We start from the raw sequence: 21,962 nt of genomic DNA, 5'->3' as shown, positions 1-21,962 counted from the left end.
CCATAAGGTCAACGTGCAAATATTTACTTTCCAGTTATTGTTTACTATACAATGTCATTCTAATAGATGTTTTAAGATTGCCCCATTTACAAACATTACAAAAACAAGAAAGCGACTGAAAATAAGAGGTTCTGCAAAGGATGCTAATAATGTTTTTATTCATTGCATAGTCATTTAGTTAAAAAATGAAAACTTGGTAACAGGGCAAAGCCTGGGCAGACTTCAAGGCTTTTTTTATAATACATTACATCAACTGAAATCTACAGGAGCGGTGTGGGATAGGCCATCTATGTCACAAAATAATCATAATTGAAGGTTTTTATGTTTAGAAAATGTATGATATAACCTATCATCTACTATTCCTATCACTTTATAAGTCTCATGTCTATTTTCACATGTAAAGGAGTGCATCTCATCTCAGTGATGAGCCAATGAACCTTATGCATTAAATTACTCGTACATACCGTTTTCGGCTTCCTTTTATTGCTGCACACCGAAAAACAAATGTAACACCCATTAAAGTTAATCATAATACCAGTTACTAGAAAGTAAATCAAACGCAAGTCTTCCCCATACTCAGCAGTGCTTACTGCAGTTCGTGTGCGCATGCGCAGACGTGTCTGTCTACTCTGAGCGGGTCGCGAACTCTGACCTCCCGTAGCAGCACCGAGCCGTCGGATTGTGATTATTTATAAAAACAACACAGTATTTGGATAATATTACACGCTGTTGGGGTAAGGATTGCTGCGTTTACCGTTGTCAACCACCGCTGTATGTGTGGTTACTGTTAAGGATAAATGATTCAGTAGAATACATGCGCTGTTGTTAGCCGGCCTGCTAACACGAGTTAGCATGCTATCGGTTAGCGTCACAGGGAATAACTGCGATTAAATAGATTATTACAAATAATTTTCTGACAATAAACTAACCGGATGGTTGTTTTATGGTTATTTAAAATGCTAATATCTAAATATTATATCTAACAATCGTCATGGTTGTGTTTGAGTATGATACGCTGCGATTTAGCAAGCTAACTCTACATCTATGATATCAGCGCTGCTACGAGCCTTAAAAAACACACATCATATAACAAATAAAGATTAATCGGACCGATTATTGGATCCTCCGATGAAGTAGGTGTGTGGTGATATACGGTGTCCTACTCCATGTGTATAGAGCTATTGCATTGCAAGACTCGTCTGTGTATTGGTTGCGTTTGGATCTTTAACCCTTCAATCATGACCTTTAACCTACAGGAACAGATCTAACTTTATCTTCCCGGATCACACACTCACCCTTGATGGGTTACTGACCCTACAACTGTCAATCATAGTGGATCACACTTGTTTACCACCATTCGGATGACCGATTATTAGAAAAACACAAAATCACACCACACCGGCTAGCATGCTAACGTAGCTACGACTATAAGATTTCAGTATTTTTCTTAGTTTATCCGATCTGTACAGCTGACTACACAAAGAAAAAACATGTGGTTAGGTGTAACATGAGCTTATTAATACTATATTGGTGATTTAATATTAGGAGTCCTTATTCAATTCACTGGCCAACTCGTTGGCTTTATATTAGTCAACTTTTATTTGTGTAGCGCTTTATACTCTATAGATCAACAAAATCCAATTTACAGTAGGCCTAATACAAAAATAATTTCATTTCAAAGCACATATGATATAATAAATAATTTCTGCTTGAATATGACTAGTATTTACATTATAGAAGATATTTTTTAAGATCGTTGGTAGTCAAACAGCATTGGGCCCCATTGACTTCCATTGAATGGACAGTTGGACACAAAACCACTAAGACATTTCTCAAAATATCTTCTTTTGTATTCCACAGAAAAAAACATACACGTTTTAAACCACAAGTGGGTGAATAAACAATGACCGAATTTGTATTTGTATCCCTTAAAGTTTTCACCCAAACTAAACATTTCATTTTAGTGAAGCTTTCTTAAAAGAACTTGCAGGTTTTGTAAGTTGCGTGTTTATTTTCTCAGGTGAACGTGTGGCCAATGGGGCACTGGGTCTGAGACACGCCTTTGAGAGTTTGGCATCATGGAGGGAGAAAGTCCCAGAATTCAGCTGGTGTCTGCAGATGGAGGCCTACAGGTAAGTTGCACTTAAGACACTTTAGAAGCTTTGATACTGCAAATGTTATGGAAGTTCGTTTCAAAGTCACTGTTTGAATATATGTGTGTTTTAGATTGTGACAGACCAGCCGCTGGCTCCAAAAGTGCAGATACTCACAGCCATTGATCAGGCTGGAGCTGGCAAACAGCAGTTCATATTAGCAAACCTGGACTACCCTAACCAGGACAAGCTTTTCATAAAACAGGAGAACTCGCCTGCCAAAGTCTTCTTAACCTCTGCAGATGGTTCAGCTGTCAATCAACTGCTTTTCACATCACCTGAGCTGACCGGACAGCAGATTCAGGTAAATGGGCATACAAACAACTGGTAGATACCCCAATAATGTAGGTTTATCGGATAATATCCTATCTTTTTTTTTTAGTTTGTGACAGACGGTTCAGAGCATGGCACCACAAAGGCTCCAGTGGAGTATTGTGTAGTTTGTGGAGACAAAGCCTCAGGTAAGACAACACACAAAGACATATCCCCATATCAGCTATTTAACAAAAAAAGCATATTTACTATCTCACCAGTGACTTCATATAATTACGCATTAAGGTATGACCTTAATGCGTACATTTTTTTATTTTTATTTATTAAATGGATATTATGTACAGTTTTTGCATTGACAGCTATTTATTTATTTTATCCTAAGAAACATGTTGGATTGCGCAACAGACTAATAATAAATATTGGTTTGTTATGTTGCCTTTTTTCTTGCTATAGCTGATATGTGATGGTTTTAAATGGATCCAAAATCATCCGATAAATACTTATAGGAGGCCAATACTAGCGCATTTCTAAAACATTTGTAACCCAGGACAACAAAACCAGTTAATAGGTACATTTTTCGAAATTAAGATTTATGCATCACGTGAAAGCTGCATAAATAAGCTTCCCATTGATGTATGGTTTGTTAGGATAGGACCATATTTGGCCGCGATCCAACTATTTAAATCTCTGGAATCTGAGGGTGCAAAAAATCCAAATATTGAGAAAATCGCCTTTAAAGTTGTCCATCAGAGGCACTGTTGCAGGCCGCTGCTAAGAAGAAACAGGTTTGTTTTAACGCTCTCTTTGGGATAACCGCTGTAATGGCGTTGTGGAGAGTAGATGAACCCAAAAGCGGAATGTCTAAGCTTTACATAGATACTAAACTTGCTTGGGTAATTCCCAAAGGGCGGGCAGCAGCAGGGATGTTTGGAGGCGTGTTTCTGGCCATCTTTGTTAGAGCAATTTTGCTCCAATCACAAAAAAAGTTTTGATATATTTACGGTAGGAAATTTACTAAATATCTTCATGGAACATGAAGTTAATATCCTAATCGTTTTTGGCATAAAAGAAAAATCTACCTATACAACGTTTTCTTGGCTTTTGCCACAAATATTCCTGTGCTACTTAAGACTGGTTTTGTGATAAAACATTTAGCAAGGACTTATTTTGACTATGTGTTTTGTGCAGTAATGAACAGGAAGTAAACAGTTTATCTTCCTAGCTATTTACTATGATAAAGGTAAATAGTTACTAAACTAGTAACTAAATAGTAATTAGTTTATGCTAGGTCCTATTTTGTGCATTTTATACATCTGAGATGCTGTATTGACCAATCAGCAGCATCCATTTACTATACTATACTATCTATACATTTTGTAATTTTAACCATTACATTTATTATACAATCAAACCGAAATGTATTCAGACACCTTCAACATTTCTCACATGATTACAGTTTAAAACAGAGTCACTGTCAAAACAAATTCATCTCGATAATGTCAGATAATTTTGATAGAAAGGTATGTAATGGATGTCTGGTGTTGGAATTTTTTTTTGGTTTGACTGTATTATATTGATTTACTATAATATCTAATATAATTACAGTATATAATAAAAATTCAAGTTGAAGGTGAATTTAAGTCGATGGGTACACTTTTGGAAATTCATCTCCATGTCAACCAGTAAGGCTCTTAGAAAATGTGATTTAGATTCATTCAAATACAAAGCGATGTATGTAATAGATGCATGTTTCTGTGTCCAGGTCGACACTATGGCGCAGTGAGCTGTGAGGGCTGTAAGGGTTTCTTCAAGCGCAGCATCAGGAAGAATCTGGTGTACACGTGTCGGGGGTCCGGAGAGTGTGTCATTAACAAACATCATCGGAACCGATGCCAGTACTGCAGACTGCAGCGCTGCATGGCTCTCGGCATGAAACAAGACTGTGAGTCCTTTAGGAACACAATTGCACAAATCACATGCGCATAAAAATACTCAAAATTTTATACAAAAATCTTAGTGTCTGTTATCTATTGAAGGGTGGTTTGTTTTGCATACATGTAAACAAACGATGGTGAAATGTCCCCAACAGCTGTTCAATGTGAGAGAAAGCCAGTGGAAGTGTCAAGAGAGAAGCCAGCCAACTGCGCGCCCTCCATCGAAAAGATCTACATCCGCAAAAACCTCTGCAGCCCTCTCGCCGCCATGCCAACGTTTGTTAGCGACAAAGAGACCCCCAGGTAGGGTGTGTATGTGGGTGTTTGCTGACAAAATCAGAAAGAAATGATTTCCGACGTTTTTTGCATTTCAAATTCTCTTGCTTTGTTTAATCTCAGACCCACAAGTTTACTGGACTCCAACATGCTCTTGAACATACAGCAGTCTCTTTCTAAACTTGACAATACTGTTTTAATCCCGTCTTCACCCGATCAGGTAAGAAACTCACACAGCTGCAGATAGCCTTTTATCAGCATTTCTGCATGTATTGTGGGAATTCCAGTCCAGTGTCTATTGAATTTGAACAAAATCAAACCTCAGCAATGTGAAAGACGCATAAAATGTTCAATTTTTCTGATGTTTAAGAATGATTGCAGTCAGGGTGATCTGGGTACCCTGGCCAACGTGGTCACATCTCTCGGTCACCTCAGCAAATGTCGTGAGGCGATGGACATCAGTACAGACCTATCAGGGATGGAGACCATGAGCAACGATGACAGCGTCATGACCGACGTTCAGCGAGAAGAGCACAATGACGTCACACGGTACAGACAAATACTGATACTAAATCTGATACTAAGACCAGCACAGTATGTGGCTGTTTACGTATTTGTGTTTGTTTGCGTCTAGAGCATTAGACACACTCACAAAAGTGCTTCAGCCGGAGGAGAGCTGTGGGGAAGAGCCCCTCGACGGGATTGTTGCTGTTAAAGTTGATGACCAAACAACCGCCCTGCTGGAACTAGAAGGACCACTGCTTTCAGATATTCACGTGCCCTTTAAGGTTAGAAATGACTGGAGATTTAAGGGATAGTTCACACAAAAATGAAAATTCTGTCATCATTTACTCACACTCGAGTTGTTCCAAATCTGTAGCATTTAAATGAAATGATAAATTCTGCTGAACACAAATGTTTGTAACCGAACAGATCTGGGGCACCATTGACTACCAGTGTGCTGCTAACAGTGTGTTTGAATGATTGTGTCTAGCTAATGATGCCAATGCCCATGCCAGACTTCTTAAATCTGAACTACATCTGTGAATCAGCATCTCGACTGCTTTTCCTCTCAATGCATTGGGCACGCTCCATTCCTGCTTTCCAGGCCCTTGGGTAAGTGATGTTTCCTACACCTAGCGTACGTAAAAAAATCCAACGAACACTCGGTCCAACAATGAATGATTCATATTCTCATGTCAGTCTTTGCCTTTTTGTTGTTCAGCACGGAGAACAGCATTATCCTGATGAAGGCCTGCTGGAATGAATTGTTTGCTTTAAGTCTGGCTCAGTGTTCACATATAATGAATGTAGAGACCATCCTCACGGCCATAATCAACCACTTGCAGTCCAGTCTGGATGAAGGTATGCTGACTCTGTATGATAGTGTATGAACTGGTGGTAAACTGAATCTCTTTATTGACATGTGGATACCTAATGAACCTGCTTGCGTTTAACAGAAAAACTGTCTCAAGAGAGGGCTAAGCAAGTTATGGAGCACATCTGGCGTATGCAGGAGTTTTGTAACAGTATGAACCGCATGAGCCCTGACGCCTATGAGTATGCTTACCTCAAAGCCGTGGTGCTTTTCAGCCCAGGTAAGACACACCAGTGTAAGATTATATTGAAAACATATTCAAGTAAACTATGATGTCAATGTGTGTTCATGCGCAGATCACTCTGGAGTGGATGGCACTATTCAAATTGAACGCTTTCACGAGAAAGCTTACATGGAACTGCAGGACTACGTGAGCAAAATGTACCCGGAGGACACATATCGGTGAGCTCTGACTGCACTTTTCCACTCAAAGAATGAAATATTTAGTGATATTTAGAAGATTATTCTAAGGATGCCACCTGATTGTTTCAATAACTCTAATTTGCATATCATTCATGTTATTAACCAGTAACCAGTTATGTACTCAAGACTGTGTCGTAATCAGTGTTGGGTAAGTTACTCTGAAAAAGTAATTAATTACTAGTTACTAATTACACATTCGATAATGTAATTAGATTACTGTACAAGTTACTCTCTTCAAAAAGTATTTAATTACTTATTACTAATTACTTTCTATATCCTACATCAACCTTGATGAGTTAAGTGATTCAAGGATAGACATGAAACAGCTCTTTCAATTCATTCAAATAAATAATATAAAACTACATAAAGTATTATTATTAATTACAAATGTGAGAATTATACATTAAAGCACAGATTTTTAAGTTAGACTTTGAATTTTGATGTGAATTCCTCTTCTGCACACACACATATTACACAAAGTATTTAGTTTAACTACATCAGAAGTAACTGTAATTAAATTACAGAAAAAATAAGAGTGATCCCTTACTTTAATTTTTCAAGGGAAAGTAATTAAATTACAGTAACTAATTACTTAGTAACTAGCTACACCCAACACTGGTCGTAATATGAATATACATCCCTAACAATGTAATTTAGCCACAACTATATGTACAATATAGCACAGCATATTGTACATTAACGCTTGCATATAAATATTTAGAGTTAGAATTCATTTGTAAATATTTTGTTATAGTCTGTCGAAGCTGTTGGTGCGTCTTCCTGCGCTGCGGTTGATGAGCGCAGCTGTGACCGAGGAGCTCTTTTTCACCGGCCTCATCGGGAATGTTCAGATCGACAGCATCATTCCCTACATACTCAAAATGGAGTCCACAGACTACAATAGCCAGTCACTCAGCATCATCGAGTGACTGAAGCCCCGCCCACAGCCACACATCTCTTGATGTCGAGATGTCATTGACTGAAAAACAGAACCATGTCCGTTTACTCACTCAGACCCTCGGAGCCAAAACAGCAGTCTGTATGATATAATCATAAGAACGAATGCGGGCATAATTTTATGACATTGCTTTTTTATTTTGTCAGTGTATGGATTGTGTCTTATGGGTTTGTGTATTACTGATAAAGTGGGTAACAGCTACTTTTGCCGTTGGATGTTTTGGCTTTTATTTTATTATGTAGGCTACCTATGTTTAGAAAAGTGTCTGTAAGACGCAAGAAGTGCAAGGAACTTGCCAACCCCCCCCCACGCAAGCACTGACTTTCCTTGTAAGTATATGAATTGTATATATAGGAATAATAAATGTCAAATCAAGGGAAATGTCAGGTATTTGAGTGTTTGTTTGCATAAAGACTGATTTTTTTAAAACAGTTCATTGTAACAAACAGGGTTTCCATGGTTTTGGAAAGCATGAAATATTGAGAAAATGTCTAGGCATCATGTAGAAATCATTGGAATTCATTCAAAGTCTGATTAATTCAAAATAGAGTATTTTTACTCTAAAGTAAATGGTCTGTATATATTACTGTTGTTAAGAATTAATAAGAGATATATAATCTCTTTTTTAATTAAGTTTGTTAACTGTCTATACATCAGTTTAAATAAATGCATTTTGTGATCATGCAGATGGAGAAAAAACTAACTCATTTGGCACTGAAGAGTGTATTTTTCTCGTTCCCTGCATGAAAGTGTAAACCTTTGTGTATTAATGTGTTCCATATGGATACACTACCATTCAGAAATCCCCTTAGGGTCACTTACTCGTTGTTTATAAGTATTTACGGTATATTTTTTCAGTCAAATGGACTGTAGTGTACATCATGCACCATTGTAGCTGTTGCTATTGAACTTGACATATGGGGGCGGTTTCCCGGACAGGGATAAATTTAAGCCAGGACTAGGCCTTAGTTAATTAGGAGTTAATAAGTTTTTAAAAACATACTTTACAAAAAAAAACATTAGGCCTACTTGTGGACATCTTGAGACAAATCAACGACAAATCAACAAAACCGCACTGATTTATTTTAAGATATGTCAGTGTATGTTGTTTTCTATTAAGACACCTCTAACATTTAAATTAGTGTGGGACTAGGCTTAAAGTGATACTTCACCCAAAAATGAAAATTCTGTCATCATTTACTCACCTTCGAGTTGTTCCAAATGTGTATACATTTATTTGTTCTGATGAACACGGAGAAAGATATTTGGAATAATGCTTAAAACCAAACAGATCTTGCCCCCCATTGACTACCATTGTAGGAAAAATTACTTTATCGTTTTTTTTGTTCTGTTGAACACAAAAGAAGACATTTTGAAGAATCTAGGACAGCAAACAGTTCTGGGGCACTTTTGACTACCATTGTTGTTTTTCCACGGGAGTCAATGGGTGTTGAGATCTGTTTGGTTATAAGCATTATTCCAAATATCTTTCTCTGTGTTCGTCAGAACAAAGAAATTTATACACATTTGGAACAACTCAAAGGTGAGTAAATGATGACAGAATTTTCATTTTTGGGTGAAGTATCCCTTTAAGCCCGGTCCAGGAAACCGCCCCTTGGAGTTCATTTATTTATGATATTAATGATTAAGCGGGATGTCAATATAATTCAAATTTTACATAAAACAATCACACATTTATAAGAATCATAATCCGTCGGTGATTAAATCATAATCCGAAATAAAATATCCTCAACAAGGTTCTGTGAATGTCTTGTGATTGTACAAGTGGTGGCGGAACTGAATAGAAGTGGTGGAATTTAGTCGGAACACTGACAGTGTGGGACAGTCCGTCGGTGTTTAGATTCCGGCAATGATGTGATGGCGGCTTACGCGAATCTAGTGCGGCGGGCCGTGGGTCAGCTCACCGGTCACGGCGGAATCAAAGGTTTTTTCGTTCAGCTTTTCAGGTGATTTAAAAGAACAATGTCTCAAAGTACCTTAGAGACAATTTTATTTAAAAGATAGAGTTAAGAGCGGTTGACAGCTGAATTCACAGCGATGACCTCTCTGAACAGCTGAATGTGAAACGGTGTTTTTTACAGGCTAAATCATTTATTTGTATAAACTCTGTATTAATTGAACACAATTGCAAATAAGATTGACTCAACGTAACGTTTGAGTTAAAACAAATAAGACAACATAGTAGATTATATAAAATACAAACGTACGTTAGTTGCATGGAATCATACTGTCCAAATAATTTCTATGATAGAGCAATTATCATAATTAATTTTAAAACAAAGTTCGGCTTGTTGAATATTGCCAAAACCCTCCTACATAAACCAACGTTCTTAAAATACAAATATTGGTATTTCATTTTAGTATTTTGATTTTTATGTGATCCTTCCAGAATTTATTTGTTTCATATATGATAGAACGTTGAATAATCATTCTCTGTTTTTTGTATGCTTGTCTTTTTAAAGTAATTTATGTTTACAATATTTTAACCAAGAAGTAATTTTTGTTTCTTAGGGTGAATGACATCAAGACAGGAGCTTTGGTGGGAATTGACAAATATGGCAACAAATACTTCGAGGACAACAAATACTTCTTTGGTATGACTTTATTTGCTTTTAAAAAAATTCATTGTAATAAAAAAATTAATTGCCTTTATTTGTTTCTGTGTTGTTATTTCATCTGATTATGTTTGGTTTAATTTATTGCCTACAGGCCGTCACAGATGGGTCATTTACACCACAGAGATGAACGGCAAGAGGACAGTATGGGATGTTGATGGCAGCATGGTTCCTGCTGAATGGTAATATACAGATACTAAAACCCTGGGTTTGGCATGTACTTTATAACTTAGTTCCACCTTTAACCTTGCAATAGGCAATTTGTTTTGTAAGATTTTTTTATACGGTTCTTGTTAGTGTTAAAGTGATAGTTCACCCAAAAATAAAAACTATCATTTCAAAGTAGGTCGTACAGGTTTGAAATGACAAGAGGGTGAGTTTTTTCAGAATTTTCAGAATGGCAGAATTTTCATTTTTGGGTGAACATTCACTTTAAGGTTCTTAATCTTTATTTAATTATTTTTACTGAATTCATGGGCATGTGATCACTTAAAATAATTCATGCTTATATTTACTGCTATTATGACTGAGTACAACAAATGTCTGAATACAGGGATGTAAGATCTCTTGGTTCACTCATTGTCTGGAGTACTTTACATCCTAATTAGCCCAACGCTGGCCTTATTTGCCAGGTTATAATAATTATAACTGATGTACCTCAATGGTTTTCTCAGGCATCGTTGGCTGCACTGTATAACTGATGACCCCCCCACCACTCACCCTCCAGAGCCTAAGAAGTTCCTGGCTAAAGTTCATCAGATTAACCTCAGTGGCACACTGAACTGCTATGTTCCTTATTCCACCACCCGCAGGAAGATCCATGAATGGGTACCGCCAAAAGTTGGGGAGAAATAATTCCCCACAGTAATTCTATCCCACCTTTATTCTCCTGTCAGGGACGTTCTGTAAATTGTAACTGAAATTTATAATTAAATAAATTAACATAAAAACAATCTTTGTCTCAGTGTGACTGTTGACACTGTGTGTTGTAGTTCATTTTTGATATTGAACTAAGCAGGTAAAAGAAAGTTTTTTAAGATAAGATATATATTCTGCAAATGTAGCATATGACTTGACTGGATGCGATTGTATTAAAAATGGCTTTTACATACCCCAATGGTTCCTCGTAGGGCTGTCACGATTATTAAATAATCGTCTCATCGCGATGGTTTCAGATCATCGCAATTATTGCACATCTCTATAGAAGACACTAGGGAGAGCTGTAGTGCATCTGCATATTGCATATTTTATTGTATATATTGTAACTAAAGCATGGTAATACTTGTAAAATGTACCACCACAACACAATCACTTAAAAAAAAACTGAAGCATATACCATAAAAATAACCTGCAGTACAATTTAATATTATTTCGGTGTGAAAACCAGTCTACCAAAATCTCATTAACATAGAAGTAAACTTTTATTGTAGTTTTGCAAGTGAGAAAAAAACAGACTAGAAGCTTTCCTATGACTGATAGCATTTTAATGGTGGCTTCAATTCACTCCTGATCAATTTACTTAATTTACAAGAATTTGGCGGTTGTATTATTGACAGGTAAAAGCCTAAACCTTAAGTATGATGACCCAATTTTTTTCCTATGTATTTCCAAGAAAAAGAACATAGTCTTTATATTCAGAACAATATTGTCGTTTCAAAGCTGAATTAAAAATGTAAGAATTCAAAGTCAAAGCTCTAAAACAGACAATTAATCGTCATAATCGCAATGATTTATTAGACAATTAATCGTCAGCCAAATTTCATAATCGTGACAGCCCTAGTTCCTGGTGCTTAAAGTGAATTATATGTTATTGAGTAAAGGGATTATCTTGATTATATTAACAAGTTCATTCAAATGGAGCTCAGTGTGGCCTCATGCACAACTTGCTTTATTTCCTGTTGTTGAACAGATCAGCTGCAGTATTTCACAGGACTGTGAGCAGTGTGTTTACATTTTGTTACATTTTATTAAAACATAAAAAGGCTATATTATATCCCTTATTTCTTTCCAGTGACCGGTTGTTTTCTCTCTAATAAAATAGTTGATTTTTAGTGTAACACACATATTGGCCAACAGAGGGAGACAGTGCCTTTGAAATGTACCGGAAGTTCAGTTGGGGGTCAATCGCGAACACGCGTCAATCTCGTTTTCCGCGATATTATCACATATTATTGTTATACCTTGTTTTTAACATGGTATTTTCCCTAATGTATTTGAGTAACCCGCATACATTTGCGCAAATACCCCATACATTGCAGTTTTTCTCAATCGCTTTGGCTCATTTCTCAAATGAGAGCTAACAATCTCTAAACTCTAAATTCAATCGTCAAAACTGTTTGCTGGAACATCAGAACTCTATTGCATGTATGCAAAATGTAACTGATTCAAAACATTTAATTCTTGCTTCAAAAGCTTGCTATTTTGTTAGACAATTGGCCAGTGCCACCAAAATAGAAAGTGTTTTTGCATCGGGTGAATCGTACTAATCAAAATGTTTAAATTGTTTTTCACAGTGGCAGTTATTTGAAAATTATTGTTATATACAAATATTATTTACTGTAAGCACTACTTTATGACATTGACTGTTTACTGTACTATACAAAAATGTTACAAAGCTTACAGTAAGTAAAAGTTTACTTGAAATAACCAGTACTGTAGTACCCAGAAAAAGATTTATCCATCTTGATTTTTACTGTAAATGTATTACGTATACATGTTACACAAAATGACATCCATGAAAAACCACATGCAATCGCTCTTGTTGTTCTGGCCAAAGGTTTTTATCCACATCACATCTGGTGGTTTTCTTGCAATGCGGAAAAAATCTCCTTGAGTGGCTCACCCATCTCCTATAGCGATTACTATAACTGTATAATTTCCTCACAAGCAGCATTCATGGCATCTATGGTAGGGCAAATTCCATATATGCTTCCATATCTGCTTGATTGGTTGGTTGAGTGTGTTTAGTGTTTACTGGAATTGGCAGACTATTTGCCAATTTAGCACACATTACAAACCTCCGATGTCATAAATATTCACAGAATATACATGCATGCCTGAAATATTTTGATAACCGAATGGATGATTTTGAATGTGATGGTTCACACGATGAAAGAATGTTCAGAAGTTTTGAAGAGATTGACAGTTTCACTGAGAATCAGCTAATCGGTTTTGAGCAACAAGGTATATGGTTTTAGTTATTGTGCATATTGTTGAGAATTGTGCATTATCTTTTGCACACATGTGCCAAAACACATGCAAATTGCCTAATTTAATTGTCTAATGTGAACAAGAAATGAACTCTTCAGAGATCCAAACTTATTGTTTGTACTTATTGTGATAATTTAGCACCATGTCACTGCACTATGATATTATCATATGATAAAGTATGCGCGTGACGTCAGCGTTTTCAGAAAGTTGCGTCTTGCAGTTTACACGGAGACGACAACGCAGTCGTTTTCAAAAACTTGTACTTTGAGACCGTTTTCAAGGGTTTGTTTTCAGTCCCCCAAATGCAGTTGTCATGTAAATGAACGCATAAAACGCATAAAAAGTTCTGTTTTCAGTTGAAAACGGCTTAGTGTAAATGGCTTCTAACAGGTTAGAGTTGCTTGTAACTCATCTGTATCAACCAGTGAGACTGCTACACTGCAATGTTTTGTTATTCAATGCTGCCACACGCACACACACGCACACACACAGTGCAAAATGGTTTGAGCCGATCAATTATATATTAGCATAGTGTCATTTCACACCACCGAGTGGTTTAAATTTTCACACCTCTTTTGTCACTGTGTCTATTATTTTGCACTCTTATGTCAGATAAACGTCACACTTCTCAGGTACAATCCCTTATGCTTTTCATGTTACTTAAATAGTCACTGTGTTTTTAACTTCCCACAACCTTTTACTACAATAGTAGTATTTGATAAGGCAGAACTATGGTAGAAACCCAAAATACTTAAAGACATTATAATGACATTATTATGCCGTGACAAGCACTTACAAACCTCCGCTCATATTTTTAAATGAAATGTGTAAAAAAGTGTAGTTATTATTTAAGTTAGGTGTTCAAGCTTTTAAAGTTTGCTGGGCCAGGTTGTAAATGCAGCAATGGTTTAATGATGTTTAAAATAGAAACATGAATGGTTTCCATTCAAAATTCCTTTATGTAGTGTGTTTTGGGCCTTTTTCCATTCTGATTTAATGATGTTTTATCGGTTTTCATCTGCCAGATAACATCCCATCAATAAAACCCAACACAATTACCAGAAGAGACCCCAAAGACCATTATAGTTTCCATTTAAACCAATACAATTCCCATTACAACTGTTTAATATATGACTTTAAAAGTTACATATGTTGTGAATCTTAGTTCTTGTCAGATTATGTTTTCACAGTATGACCTTATTTTGTGGCACTTAATGCAGTAAATTTAGCTCTGGCCCAGATAGTTGGATCTCTGCACTTGCCTTCCCACTTTTTCTGCTCTTACTGTATAGAATGCATAGAGAGGAAGACAACGCTTGTAGGAAAAAGTATTATCAACAGGAAGGGGTAAAAACAAACCGTTTCCAGTATGACCACTCCCTGTGAATGGACACCACACGCTTCAGACATTAGAAAAATATATAGTTTTATAGTCAACTGATGTAGTAGTACACTATTGCTATCTATATTGATTGTGTGTGTTGAATAAAAAGATCTGATTTGAGATTGATGCAGTTTACTAAATATTGCAATTGCTTAGAGGCCACACAATCCCACCCATTTAAACATAATGTACTTAAATCAACGTTCCAGATTTAAAGTTAAGCTCTCTGGATAGCATGGAATAGTGTTAACCCAGCTAACCAAATTCAGATACACACTGTTTTAAAGCTATAGTCCATAGAAATTATACACTATGCAAGTTGACATGAGGTTATGTGAGGTGTGTTATCGATTACTTAACTTGTGTGTGTGACATTATATCCAGTATTTGAACTTATGATCATGTAGATCCAGTAATGAGCACACATTAAGATACATTACGTAGATATCCACAAAGCACTGCTTAAAGCACAGAGTTAATCTGCCTAGAAAGTAGTCCCACTACTAAAAGTGCCATTTGGATCATTTAACAGCTCAGAAAACACATACATACAAATACACTGTAAAAAACGACATTTTACATACATTTTCTGTTATTGTTTCTTACAGTTTTTAATCACGTATAATGTCTAAAAAAATGTAATTTTATGGAATTTTACTGTACAGAATTTTCATGTAATTTTTAAAATATGATACATTTAAAATAATTTAAATGACAAATTTGTTTTACAAATAAAATGAGGAAAACATGTAATTTTACAGGGAAAACTGTTATTTTATGGTTTATTTGTGAGGCCCCAGTTTTTTTTACAGTTTAGTTTGGAAATTATGGTAAAAAAAACGTAAAATTGCCAATTTACAAGAAAATGGGGAAACGTAATTTTACAGGGAAAAACTTTTATTTTATTTCTTTCTAAAATTCTGTCTAATTTTTTTACAGTGTATACAGAATAATATATACAAAAAAATCTGCTTATAAACCTTTAGAAATGTTTTGTCCCATAGACTTCTATGGCAAGTGCATTACTGTAAACAAACTTGATGTAACACTAAATTTCTGCCAATCTCATAGTAATCTTGAGTACCTATAGAGTAGTATTGCATACTTCGTATCTTCGAAGAGTATTTAGTTTGATCATATTTATAAAAGACAGATACAGCTGTATGATTATTTCTGAAAATAGTTGACCTCCTGAATGCGTGCAGGGGGGCGGAACTAAAGCATGAGCACACATTACATCATTGCATTATCCCTGTTGATTCACTATAAGTTTGTGTTGTTTACATTATGCACGTACGAACCTGTTGCTCACAAAACACAGACATATGATTCAGGTTCACTTACCGCGTGCGGTTCATGTCCGGCATCTTTTAGCTCTGGGACCGCTCCATCTATCAGTTTCAAATGATCTCCAAATCCAGCGTTAGGTTCACCCTTTCTAGACTGTTTCATCTTAACAACATAAACAAACGTTACTGCAAATGCGCACTTTTGACCCCAACTGACCTTCCGGTACACATTCACAAGCAATAGAGTGCCTGTAGATTATTTCTGATAACAATCAAAAGAAACTGAGAAGAACTGTTACTTGGCTAAACTTGCCTCTCCAATATTTTGAATTTAGACTGCAATACCAAGCTCAACCACTAGATGTAAATGTACCATACTGTTTCTTTAAATGCGACCGAACTACAGGACCCATTCAACAAATTGTTTATTTAATATAATGAACATACAACAAAATTCAACAAATCGTTTATCTAATACAATCATTATACAGTAAAATAATAATACAAATTAATATGAACATAAATTATAGATAGTTATATATTAGAACCTAGCCAAACACAAACCGGAAGTTAAGTGTGGGTCAGGCGCACGTGCGTCCGATGAAACGCTCTATGTACAGTAACATACCTCACCGAAATGCAGTGAACAAACAAACACAGCTGAACTTAGCATATTGATGGGCGTGCCCTATCTCTGACTCTAATAGGTTGAGGTGTGCGCATGCTATTTCTCTCGCTCTCGCTCTCGCTGGTTGATGCGTGGGCATGCTTTTACGGGAGAATTGTCCAGTATGGGACTAAGAAAAGTTGTTACATGACGGAATTTCATGTTTGGAAAAAAACTTTCCGAAACCAATACGAACGCTGGGAGAGTGTATTGAGCACAGAAATATACGTCATACGTCCAAATCAAGCATGGGAAGCCAGCACGTTTAACATTGTAAAGAAGTAAAAATGCATGTTGAACCACCCCTTGAACCAAAAAATGATGAGTAAAAATGCTCCATAGTCATCAACAACATCATCTTAAGCTGTTTTGAACCCAGAATGTTACATTAACATAGTAAGCAGGTTAAGTTAGTTTGTATAAGTTACATTTATTTTTAAAATATCTTTATTGTGAAAGAAATTCCAGTTGATCACAGATGGCATTGGTGTTTATACACAGGTTTCTCCACTTTGACTATTGTGTGCGTAAGCTTTGGTGAGACAGACTCACACTGTGATGGGATTGTTTCAGGACAACATAGGTGGGCCCTTCCTGTTGTGTTTTGTACAGATTATAAATCACAAAACTAAACAAATGCTTTAAAGATTCTCTATCGCCTCTGTTTGAAACATAAAATTGCTAATACTTTACATCATTTAGGTGACTTGTAGTCAAATGACTTCAAATAGATTTTTTCTCCATGAAATCTGACCTGACAGTTCTACTTAAAAATCATTCATATAAGCTTATTGTTGTAAATTAGGGTATTGCTAGGAGACCATTTTAAGCACACATTTATTTGTAGTCGCTCAATAACTGTTTTTATTTGTTTTCAATAAGATTACCTATTGCAGCTTTTGTTATATTGAACATATGTTGGCATTGTACATATAATAGCTAATGTGCTTGTCCAGTGTTCACAGTCCACAGACCTGGAAGATTTGATTTCTTAGATGAAAAGGGGCTATATTTAGACTCAAGTCTTTGGTCATTTCATGTACTGTATTCATCAATAATTTACTTGTGAATGACAGGAAGATGAATCATTAATAATGTAACAGCAAGACTGCCAACCAAATTTCCTTCAGAGACTATGTGTGATGTAAATGCTGCATGGTGTGTGACATGTCAGTTGTATTTCAGTTCTCTTGATCCTCAAGACAACAGTAGGCTATGATACTGTCAGCTTTTCTGAATTAGTACACCTTTTAATACAGACCATAGAATGCAAGAATCATGCATCAGAAACCATCAGTCAGCATGATTTAGACAAATAAAGTTTAGTCAAATTCTCTGCGAAAATGATGCAACCCATAATCATGAAGACAAAATCGTAATCATAATGGTATATACAGTAATGCCAATAATGCCAGAATTTTCACTTTTTAAAGTAGTTCTATTCAAACTGATGGTCACTGTTGCACACTGTTCTTGATAAACAGAGGGGCTTTTCAGATTTTTGACTGTAGACAGTAAAATCGGTCCTGTATACCTGCACTTCTGGTGTGTGTCATGAAAGAAATACCAGCCAAGGCTGAGATAAAAGGAAGACCAGCCAATGCATTTCTGTGTGCACGTATACCTTTTCATCTCTCACTTCAGAAGATTAAATCTAAGTGAGATGATGTCATGTCCTCCAGGAGGGATGACTGACCTGAAAGACCAAAAGTCATTTTTCTATCTTTTATCTTTTAGTGATTTATCTGTTAGTCTCTCTTTAGCTCTCTCCCTTTTGTTGTTCACAGCGCTAATTTACTGAGAAGACAACGGAAAGTGGGTGTGTAAGAAACTAATGAACGGGCAGTGAATAGAGAAAGTGAGTAATGGAGCGACCTGAATGATAAAAGATAACAGTGTTATTTTTAAAGGGCCAAAGGGCAAATAACAAGCTTGCAAACTTGTGTTTATCCTGTTTGACTCGTTGTTAAAGGGATAGCGCAAGCAAAAAGTACAATTTCATTATCATTGAATTACTTTTGTGTAGGTATAACCGAAATACTCTTGTGAAACACAAAAGAAAATGTTTTGATGACTAAAAAAAGCTTATTAATAACAATAGTCCATATAGGACTTACAGGAAGCATTATATATTCCAGCTCTTCTTAAATCATAACATTTGTGTGAGAAACAGATTAACAAAGACACTTAAAATGTTCCTTTCTGTTTAAGATCTCATATCTTATTCACATTAGCATTTAAACATAGCCATATCAGGACCTGCCATCACCTCAGGTTTGATGTCAATGGTTCCTATAACCAACAATGGTTCTCATGTGTCTAACCAAACATGATACACCAAAAATAAATATGCATATGTACAAATAATGGCTGAATGGGTAGCATGGTGAGACCCTGGTTGTCTCTGTGTTCGGTACTCCGGTTTCTCCATCATCAGCAGGTTGAATTGCTGGAATCTAAATTGCCTATGGGTGTGAGAATGTGAATGTTTGTCTGTATTAGCCCTTTAGACTGGCCACCTGTTTGGGGTGTTTTTCTACATTTGGATGGAGATAGTCTGGGGTTAAATTTCAGCACACTTTTTGCAACCCTACATATTGGTATAGAATGGATAAAAATGCACAGATAGATTTGAGAAATGCAGCTGAGATTGTATAGCTTTAGGTACAAGAAGAATGAAACGAAATCATAGGTTTGGATCAGCATTTTTATTTTTTGATAAAACGGTTAATCATGGAAAGTTGACACGGAAGGATTTGGAACTACATATTTTTTGCTTTATTTGCTTTTGTTCCAGAACAATGCAGCTACTTTAACTTTTATAGCTTTTTAGTGAAAAATCAAACATTTCCCTGCCTTTTCCATTTTAGCTTGTTCCAACGTCTCATTTTACCCATATTTCTGGGAATTTTGTGAGTTAACAGTACTGGTCAATATTTAGGCTTTGTTTAGGCTTTTTTCAGTTACATAACAACCAGTAGGCATTAGACTTTTCACTAATTGTTAAAAATATAGAAGACATGTCCTTTACAACACCTATTCTTACACTTTGACAGCTGTGTGCATTTGTGTGTGTATGTTGGTTTGAGAAAAAAATCCTTTTTAACTAGTAATGCACATGAAATTGTGTTTATGTAGAGATATCCATCCATTCTCTATGCTGATCCAACGTATGGTCATGGGAAATGCTAAGTAATAAATAAACAGTGATAATGTAAAAAAATGATCTCACCTAATATTGTTTCTATTCTAAAATTCTGTTCTTTTTCTATTCTGAAAATATTTTAGGGACTAAGATTCACTATAAATACCTTTATATAATAACAATAGAAGTCTGTGTAGATAATGTGCAGGAAAGTGTAAGTCAAATTGTGTCTATATTTTCATCAAATGTGGTTCACTTTTTACCGGTGCTGTAAATAAAATCCATTTCTGCAACATCTACAAACTTGGAGGCAGTTGTGTGTTCCTGTAGGAGCAGATGTGATGATTCATTCATTTAATTATGTTTGGCAGCTACAGTCTGTGGGTCACTGAAACGGATTCATTACCATCTGTCTGTATGAGAGATTGAGGTCACGATATTAAAATGCAGCACTGCTTTAGGGACACAGCTGTTAGACAGCTTCATATTGATGAAGACATTCTGAGGAAAAAAGGTGGTCAGATCATTGAGGTCAGCTGGGAATTCAAAATAACTAGGTTTTTTAAATGTTGTCAAAATGTGACCGTAATGTTGCTGTGGGGTTCTAATGCACCTATATTACAGTATCATTGGTCAAGAGAGTGCCAAAGTTTGAAACACTTCTAAACCGATAACATGGCGAATATCTAATGTTGAACCTGTAACCATTTTCTGACATTGGACAGCATTCAAATAACATTCATTAAATTGCTGTTGACTTGCTTGCTTGGAGTGTCAGTGGTTCGGGGTCACGGCTGTTCACTTTGTCGGGTTCAATGAACTTCTATTGAACTTTTTAATGGATCTAAAAGCATAACACTCACAACGATGCCAAATAACTGTTTTGGAACAGTGGAACACACACACAATTTGGAATTTTGGATGGGATGAGTCAAAACCAGAGACGTGATCTTCTCTGATCTGAATGTATCTGCAAGCTCTCACAGGTAGAACAAGTGCTGCTATGATTGTGTAAGATGCTTGTGTTTGGAGAGTATGAAAGTGTGTGTGTTTGTGTGTTTCAGTCACTGTAAGTGAGATCTCATTGAACTGTCTGTTCATGCACGTCATGCTAAATGGTGCATCAGCCTCATTGTGTGTATATGTGCCTTTGGTATTGCTGGCAGGGCTATTTCACACACTTGAAATAAAGTAGGCCCTCGAGAACAGTATATTTACAGCTGGTGAATATTTGATGTTCTAAACTTGTTTTGAAGACAGCAGGAGATTAGAGGTACCAGAACTGGTGGTAGTTAAGCAAGATGCTGAAGCATTGTAGATCTAAAATGACTTCAACCAGAAAAAACAGGATAGGGATGCTAGTATTACATATGTGACCCTGGATCACAAAACCAGTCTTAAGTAGCACGGGAACATTTTTAGTAAAAGACAAAAATACATTGTGTGGGTCAAAATGATCGATTTTTCTTTTATGCCAAAAATCATTAGGATATTAAGTAAAGATCATGTTCTATGAAGATATTTTGTAAATTTCCTACCTTAAATATATAAAAACTTTATTTTTGTGAGTGGATGGTCTGCCACAGTGCCCCTGATTAACAACTTCAAAGGCAATTTTCTCAATATTTTGATTTTTTTGCGCTCTCAGATTCCAGAGTTTTAAATGGTTGTATCTCAGCCAGTTATTGCCCTATTCTATCAACTCATACATCAATAGAAATCTTATTTATTCAGCTTTCAGATTATGTAAAAATCTCAATTTCGAAAAATTGACCCATAAGACTGGTTTTGTTGTCCAAGGTCACATATAGACTTTGGTGAAAAGATTGCCTTAAATTTATTCTAAAAGGAAAAAGCTATAAAAAGGTATAGAGTTTGAGCTGGCCTATAACATTAGGCCTACATACTTGCATAAATATGTTTCGTGCTAATGTAAAGCATTACAACGCAATGCAACGCAAAGGTCTTGGGTTTGATCCCCAGGGAACATGTACATTAACTTTTACTTACTTGTAATGCACTCTAAGTGACTTTGGATAAATTTGTCCCCCAAATGCATAATTTTTTTTTTTTAATGTAATTAAGATTTATGAAATATGAAAATAAGAGATTCTGTGCTTATCAGTTATTTATGCACTTGGTCGCTTTATGCACTTTATCCACAAAGTATACATTTTATATCATTTTGTATGTTTCCTATGTTTCTCAGACATAATTTTAATACATTAAGCCATAT

At 35.9% G+C, this 21,962-nt stretch overlaps 2 protein-coding genes across 2 annotated transcripts; both read left to right on the top strand.

The window, feature by feature from the left end:
* Positions 1–52: 52 nt before the first annotated feature.
* nr2c1 (nuclear receptor subfamily 2, group C, member 1) lies at positions 53–8,552 on the top strand. Its single transcript, XM_057324270.1, has 14 exons — positions 53–734; positions 2,021–2,132; positions 2,227–2,457; positions 2,536–2,614; positions 4,189–4,368; positions 4,516–4,663; positions 4,760–4,856; positions 5,007–5,185; positions 5,271–5,424; positions 5,631–5,752; positions 5,862–6,001; positions 6,097–6,234; positions 6,311–6,416; positions 7,192–8,552. The coding sequence occupies exons 2-14, from the start codon at positions 2,079–2,081 to the stop codon at positions 7,364–7,366; spliced, it is 1,803 nt and encodes a 600-aa protein (XP_057180253.1). The 5' UTR covers positions 53–734; positions 2,021–2,078; the 3' UTR covers positions 7,367–8,552.
* A 676-nt stretch (positions 8,553–9,228) lies between these two features.
* On the top strand, positions 9,229–10,999 carry ndufa12 (NADH:ubiquinone oxidoreductase subunit A12). The gene is made up of 4 exons (XM_057324509.1): positions 9,229–9,362; positions 9,928–10,010; positions 10,126–10,213; positions 10,706–10,999. The coding sequence occupies exons 1-4, from the start codon at positions 9,274–9,276 to the stop codon at positions 10,884–10,886; spliced, it is 441 nt and encodes a 146-aa protein (XP_057180492.1). The 5' UTR covers positions 9,229–9,273; the 3' UTR covers positions 10,887–10,999.
* The last annotated feature ends 10,963 nt before the right edge of the window (positions 11,000–21,962 follow it).

Source organism: Triplophysa rosa, linkage group LG24, assembly GCF_024868665.1.
Source record: "Triplophysa rosa linkage group LG24, Trosa_1v2, whole genome shotgun sequence".
NCBI lineage: Eukaryota > Metazoa > Chordata > Actinopteri > Cypriniformes > Nemacheilidae > Triplophysa > Triplophysa rosa.
This window is presented reverse-complemented; position numbering and strand designations above follow the sequence as displayed.

Coding starts and splice junctions, on each gene's coding strand:
- nr2c1 (XM_057324270.1), top strand. CDS start 2,079: ATGGAGGGAGAAAGTCCCAGAATTCAGCTGGTGTCTGCAGATGGAGGC. Junction 4,857..5,006: donor TCCCGTCTTCACCCGATCAG/GTAAGAAACTCA, acceptor CTGATGTTTAAG/AATGATTGCAGTCAGGGTGA. Junction 6,002..6,096: donor GCAGTCCAGTCTGGATGAAG/GTATGCTGACTC, acceptor TGCGTTTAACAG/AAAAACTGTCTCAAGAGAGG.
- ndufa12 (XM_057324509.1), top strand. CDS start 9,274: ATGGCGGCTTACGCGAATCTAGTGCGGCGGGCCGTGGGTCAGCTCACC. Junction 10,011..10,125: donor GGACAACAAATACTTCTTTG/GTATGACTTTAT, acceptor TATTGCCTACAG/GCCGTCACAGATGGGTCATT. Junction 10,214..10,705: donor AGCATGGTTCCTGCTGAATG/GTAATATACAGA, acceptor TGGTTTTCTCAG/GCATCGTTGGCTGCACTGTA.